Source organism: Propithecus coquereli, unplaced genomic scaffold (assembly GCF_000956105.1).
Source record: "Propithecus coquereli isolate 6110/MARCELLA unplaced genomic scaffold, Pcoq_1.0 Scaffold248, whole genome shotgun sequence".
NCBI lineage: Eukaryota > Metazoa > Chordata > Mammalia > Primates > Indriidae > Propithecus > Propithecus coquereli.
In genome coordinates this window covers 2,263,557-2,270,455 of record NW_012148041.1, presented here as the reverse complement: position 1 = coordinate 2,270,455, position 6,899 = coordinate 2,263,557, and the positions used below count along the sequence as shown (strand labels likewise).

The window sequence follows — 6,899 nt, the reverse complement described above, 5'->3', positions numbered from 1 at the left end:
ATATGGAATATTGTTTCCCTCTTGCTTGGAGGATGGGTCACCTCTTGGGCTAATAAGTTCTCTGAATTTAGTGCTGAGATAGTGTCTAGCACACAGCCGGGTCTAAAACCTGTTTGTTGACCGCATGAATAAAGCATTAATAACTCTGCTGCCAATACTAAAATACTGGTCCTTTATAGAACACTTACCAAGGGCCAGGCACTGTGAATACACAGAAAGAACTTAGGAAAGTGTCTGCCACTCAACACATTTTCTTCCTGTCTTTGTAAGGATTACCCCACTTGGTCCTACAATTGCCCTCTGAGGAGACCATTCGTTTCCTAAGTGAGGAGCAAGCTCAGAGACATTGCTTCCCCTGCCCGGAGTCACACAGCTGGCAGACAGCTCCAGCAGGGGCGACCCCAAGGCTCACTGCTTCCGTAGCTGTTTTTCAATGTCTCTCTACCTTACTGAACCAAATAGGATTTCTAACATTTTTTGCTTTCATTTAAACTAAACTAGTTTTTCTTTTCTGATTATAAACATGTATGTACTCTGTGTAACCAAAAATCAGGCACTACAGAAAGTGGAAGTCTGATTTTTTTAAGACTTCTTAGAATGTTCTCTCCAGATCTATGGCAACTCTGCCCAGGGGCAGCAGGACCTGGAAAACACGGCCCTTTTCAGCTCTTCTTTCCAGGTTTTGTCTCCAGGTCAGCAAGTATGTGTGTTCCATTGGGAGCTTTCTTTCTAGATCCCCCCACCCACATTGGTCTTCAGGGAGAACTGAGGGAGGTGCGGGGCTAATACAACTACTTGCCCCGACCTGCGTTTCCCATAAAGGCTTGTTTTCAGTTCCACAGACTGGCCTCCCCCCAGCCAGGCCTGAGGTGTTTTCTGATCATTGGTTTCTTGCTGGGGTTTGGGTGCAATAAGGAAGTTGTCAAGTGAAACTGTTTTTTTCCAGGGTTGCTGAGCTAAGTGTCCTATCAGTGGCAGAGGCGAAGCATAGCAGGTGGAGGCAAGTGGGCCGGCCCTTGGCTGCGGGGATTGGCTGTCCGTGAGCTCAGCTCCGGGAGATACAGTATATATGCCCGTATGCATATATATGACCAAAGCATCTTCTGAGACACTCTGAACATTGCCAGCAGCAAATAGCAGCATCTTGTCCCTGGGAGAGCTGGACCTGACCCCTCATCAGACACAACTTCCATGCAGCAGGGAGCAGTGCCTAACACAGAGCCCCTCCTCCGGGGATCCCAGCCCAGGGTGGCCCAGGACAGGAGCAACTTCTGCGTCTGAGGTTGGTTGAACAGTTTCTTCTGCCTTGGGCTCTGGGGTAGTGGGTAAGGTATCTTGGGGTCCTGAGAGGAGAATAGTCCTGGGAGTCAGATCCTGAGCCCAGTCCCAATTCCTGCTGGGCCCACCCTGTGCCTCAGTTTCCTTATTTGTAAAAAGATGAAGCCGGGTTCAATGACATGATCTCAACTAGGTGTTACTCGAAGAGCTCTGCACTAAGTTGGTCTTAAAAGCTCTGTACTCAAGTCCCGATCCTGCTTATTAGCTGCCACCCTGAGCAAGGAACTTCACTTCCTTGGGCCTCAGTTTCCTCATCTGTAGAAGGGGGGTAGCATTACATACCTCACCTGCTAGTTTCCCTGAGGATGTGGTGGAGGCCGAGTTACAGACTTTATGTGAAGGTACACAGCAGAGGGGCCCTCCAGGCAAATGGGAGATGTTGTTATTACTGTAGTTGGATGAAAGTTCTGTGATTTTTGAGGTTTTTGGAAGTTAGTCCCAGGACAGGGAGAGCTTATGAAAAGAACTCTGGTGGCCTCCTGCTCTCTCTGATGAGGATTTGAGGGGTTGGGGGAGTATAAGCCATGGCCCCACCCACTCCGCATGCAGCATTGCACTGCCCGTGGTCCTGGGTGGAGGACACGATGTGGGGGGCGGGCACAGGTGTCTACATCCGGGTACACGTGGACGTGGGGCTCTGTGCACGGGTCACAGCAAGCATGTGTGCGAATGTGAAATAGCATTCTCCGTCAGCGTGAAACAGCAGGGTCGCTCCCCTCTAAGTCCACGTGCGCACGCGGGTGTGTACCGGTGCTTGCGTGAGGCCATTCGGTGTAGGAGAGAGACAGGATTTAGAATCTAGAGACGTGGATTCGAATCTCCACCCTCTGCTTCTGGCCATGGGCCTTGGGCAAATCTCTTAATGGTTCAGAGCCTCAGTCCGCCACTGCTGGCCCGCGGACAGGAGTAAATGGGAGAATGTAAATGAAAAGGCTCTCCGGATGCCCGTGGCAGCATAAAGGTGAGCTGGTTTGTGTTTGCACATATCTGTGCACGAGTGTGCCCCTGTGATCCATGGGTGTCTGTGGTGTCGACTGTGGGCCCACGGGTGTGTGCCACACGCACACGGCCCCTCTGAGCGCCGGCGTGGGTGTGTAGCAGATGGCTCTTTGCTAAACACCTCTTGTGTGAAGTGTAGGGGTGCAGAAGGGGAGTGCAAAATACCTTCATGAAATGGCACTGAGCAGTGACAGAATAACTGGCCAGATGACTAAATTAGAGAGCAGTATGTAGACAAGGTTAGAGCACAATTTAGCAAATAAACCAAACACAATTAGCTGGGTGTGGTGGCACGTGCCCGTAGTCCCAGCTACTCAGGAGGCTGAGGCAGGAGGATCACTTGAGGTCAGGAGTTTGAGGTTGCTGTGAGCTGTGATGACACCACTGCACCCTAGCCCGGGTGACAGAGCGAAACTGTCTCAAAAGAAAAAAAAAGGGAGTAAAGAAAAAAGAAAATAAACCAAATGCAGCAGGACGGTGCTTGGGAAAAATAGGCGAACTTCCTGCTCCAGGGTCAGCTTTGTGCTTTCTCTGGGCGGCTGTTGTTGTTAAACACGTCACCGGTGTGTGTCATGACTTACCAAAAGTCCTGTGATCTTCGGATCACTCAAGTATTTCTGAGCTCATTTGGACTTTGCTCTGAAATCCACTCTCTGCCAAGGCAATAAACAAGTTTACAAGAGCAGCTGGGTTTCCGTGCAATGACCCCGCTGCTGTCTTCGTGTTACTGGCCTGGGAGCACGACCTGGGCGGGGTGGGGTTCCCCCACAATCTGGCCAAATGTAGGTGAGCACCTTGGGCACAAAACAAGAAAGAAAGAGGAAAGGAAAAGAAACCCTCGCTTTGATGAATTCTAGATAAGCAGAATTTTACACTTGGAAAAAGTCTTGAGCGATTCAATTTTGGCACATATAGAACGGGGGAGGTTGTTAATATTAAAACGCAGTCTTCTCAGGGCGTAGAGACTCTAAGAGTCTGAGGACACAACATCCACAGGGGTTCTCCGGGTGTCTCCCTGGGGGCGGTGGGCTTGCCCTCGCTGGCCAGCCACCCTCGCTGGGTCTTTGGAACATTAGGGAGGAGGAGCAGTCAGAGAGGGTGGGGGAGAGACAGGTGGCCCAGAGGGGACACACTCACAGAAGAAGGAAGCGGATACGGTATCAAATGCTGTAGCCCTTTAGGGAGGATGAGAAATGGAAAGAGATCACTGGATTTGGAATTAGGAAGCCCTGGGAGATCCTGGAATCTCTCCTCACTGGGGACACTTCAGGATGGCTAAGGCTGCCCGTCACCCGGCCCCTCCCTGCCTCTGCACCCAGCAGCTACTGTGTGGCTCCTTTCCTGAGTGTCTCCCACCTCCCTCTGGGCTAGGGCAATGGCTATTCCAGGCAGGGGGTGGCCAAATCAAGGCCATTTTCTTGAGAAAACATCAAGAGGGAAAACATTTTGCTGGTGGCATTGTGTTGATGTTCTGATAAGAAGTAGCAGCATGTCCTCTGAATACAGTAAGAGGATACTGCAACCATCAGCATGGCGAGAACCGTTTCCATAGCAATGACAGCTTCTGAAAGATCGCTGCGCCTCTCTTCCCACTAGCCGGGGAAGGATGCTCTGGCCCTCTGCGCTCGGTCTCCCGGAGCTACGTTAGTGCAAGAAGAACAGGGGCTGAGCTGAACGAGAGTGTCCTGTGTGTTCGGCTGGTTTTGTGGTTTTGTTATTGAACGGCTTCTCTGCCAACCACATCCAATTTGCCCCGACCACGGGAACATAAGAAAAAAGTAGAGAGAACCCTGACACTGTTTATGTTTCTGGCTCAGCTTATTTTGATCTTAAAATCAGAGAGAACTTCAACCTAAATGTATCTTCTCCTAAGACCGTGTGCTACTAAAGAGAGAGCAGACGCAGGGGAGCAGTGCATTGCGGTCGCCACTTCGTACGCACATCCCCACTTCTGCCCATTCGAAGGGGACCAGAGTGTTCTTTTTGGGGACACACACACTGCATCTTGTTCATGATTACATCCCTAGCACCGAGCATGATTTCTGGGGCATAGTGCGTGCTTATTAAATGTTTGTTGAAAGAAATAAATGAGAACAAACACAAATATTTCCCTCTACCCTATTTCAGAAGCACAACCAGCCTCTGAGGCTTCAGGAGCTTAGTGAATTTCCATATGAGGCACAGGCACCGATTGCTAAAAGCTTCCCTGTAGCCCAGATGTTCCTTTTAAGGAACATTAAACAACAAACAAAGCCTTTCAAATTGCCTGCCTCCTCCCTGGCCCAATCTCTCGTTTCCACCGAGGCGGTCCTAGCGTGGACGCCCAGCTGTGCTGGTGGTACCCAGTGGCCTTTGGTCTCGGTGACCCGGGGCTGCGGCGTCGCCCAGTCCTTCCTCCCGCGACGGGCGCCGAGGGAGAGGAGGTGCCCTGAATGTGACCGTCACCTTCAAGTGTTTCTTCGTGTCCCCGTGTCTTTTCTTCTATGTATCTTCTTCACATTCCCATAGATTTCAGACATTTGAAATGGTAATTATAGATTCTTATTTCTGCCTCTAAGCTGAACACAGCAGTAGATACATTTTAGAGTGAACGAACCGGTTGGCGAGGGCAGGAGATACGACGGAGATACATGATTAACATCCCTTGCCTCTAAATACTACGTAGTCAGTGCGAGCTAAACCTATAATGACAAATTACAGTAGGCAACCCACGGTCCCAAGCTTGGTAAGAGCCTCTGGGAACTCAGGTTTGGGATTCAAAGCCACTGTTTAATTTTCTGTTATCATCCACCAACGGGCAAAGGGTTTCTGACAATTTTGGCAAAACTGGAAAGCCCCGGGAGTTTCCGATTAAAGACACACAGATCGAGTGCCCTGCCCACACCCGGGCCTGCTCACCATGCTGCCCAGGGCGGGCGGTTCCTTCGTCCTTTCCACCGGCAGCCGCTCCACTCTGGCTGGAGAACGGAAGGGCCCTGCCGCGCTGAGATGGGACTCGCTGCGCGTTGACTGCACACCCAAAGATGTGTACGTCCCGTACGGTTCACTAAGCGTTTGTGTTACGCATCTATTCGTTGATTTAGTGAGAACTTAGCGAGTGCCAGTGACGTGCCAGACACCGTTCTAGGCACTCAGGACACCAGACCTAGCAACATGGACAAAGGGGACTTTTACAACAAAATTTTTATTTTAAATCCCCCACTGCGGCTGAGCGGGGGAGTAAGGAGGGCAAGAGGACAGCAGGGAGACCGCTAAGGAGGCGGTGGGAACAGTCCGGGCGAGCGAGGGCACTGAGGCCAGCGCGGGGGAGGAAGGGGTCAGGCACGACTCCACGGTTTGGCCCGAGCGGTGGGAAGAACAGAGTTGCCATTTACGGAGCTGCCTCGTAAAATACTCACGACAGCCCTCCAGATAGGGCGGGTCTCAGGCATGTTTCAGGTGGGGACGGAGGCCCAGAAAAGGGGTGTGAGTTGCCCAAAGTCCCCAGGCCAGGAAGGGGCAGGACCGGCCTCTGGCTCCAGCCGTGTTTGTTTCCCGTTGCTGCTGTAACAAAACGCCACAGCTCAGGGGCTCTGGAACAGCACGAAGTGATGATCTTACAGTCCTGGAGGTTAGAAGTCCACACTCAGTCTCGATGGACTGGAACCAAGGTGCGGGCAGGGCCGAGTCCCTTCTGGAGGCTCGGCAGGGGCTGCTGACCAGCCGTGAGATCTGGGCACCATCTCCCTGGGGTTCTCTGGAAAATGGGGACAATGACACCTCCTTGCCCCGGGGTCGCTGAGGAATTTAGACAACGGCTTTGAGAAGGCGTCAGCACGAGAGGTTGACGTGGTCCACACTACCGGACGGGGGAAGGGCCCACTGGCCAGCACTGCGCCAGCCTGGCGGTTTCGGGTGGCCTGTCCTAAAGGAACCTTTGTTTTGATTGTAGCCCGATGGAGAACCCGAGGCGCCCCAGGAAGCCGGTGGCGGACGGGAGAGCCAGGTCTCTGGACAGGCCACAAGCCCCCAGGAAAGTCTCAGAGGCACGAGACTGCCAGCGCGGTTCCCCGCCCGCTGCCTCCTCCAGGAAGGTGCTTCGCCGCACGGCCAGTGACGGGGCCGCGCGTCCTGAGAGCCCGGCTGGGTCTGCCGAGGCTGGGGGCACCGCGGCCGCAGCCCTCGCTTCAGAGGAGGCCGGGGCGTTTCCCCCCCGCGAGCAGAGGCCCCCGCAAGACACCAAGAAGGACAAGGGCCCGCAAGACACCAAGAAGGACAAGGGCCCGCGGCGGGCCCAGCAGGGGTGGCTGAAGACGGTGCTGAACTTCCTCCTGGGGGCCGGCCCTGAGGAGCCCAGGGAAAGGGCCAGCAGGAGGCCGAAGGGGAAGGAGGGCCTGCCCCAGCCCGCGGAGCCCCCGCAGGCACCGGGGGAGCCGGCCCTCGGGAAGGGAGCCCACGACAGGAAGGCCGGCCGCAGGAAGCATGGCCGCAAGAGCCGCGTGGCCGAGGACACCGAGGGCGCTGACGCTGAGGCGGCCGCAGGCCCAGGGGCAGGGCGGTCCCGGGCAGCTGCTGCCCTGCGC

At 53.9% G+C, this 6,899-nt stretch overlaps 1 protein-coding gene across 1 annotated transcript in view; it reads left to right on the top strand.

The window, feature by feature from the left end:
- Positions 1-1,134: 1,134 nt before the first annotated feature.
- LOC105812193 (chromosome unknown open reading frame, human C6orf222) overlaps positions 1,135-6,899 on the top strand; it is an 18,408-nt gene continuing 12,643 nt past the window's right edge. The window contains exons 1-2 of the mRNA XM_012646577.1: positions 1,135-1,282; positions 6,269-6,858. Coding sequence (XP_012502031.1) covers positions 6,273-6,858 — 586 coding nt within the window. The 5' untranslated portion in view covers positions 1,135-1,282; positions 6,269-6,272. The remainder of the gene's footprint in view (positions 1,283-6,268; positions 6,859-6,899) is intronic.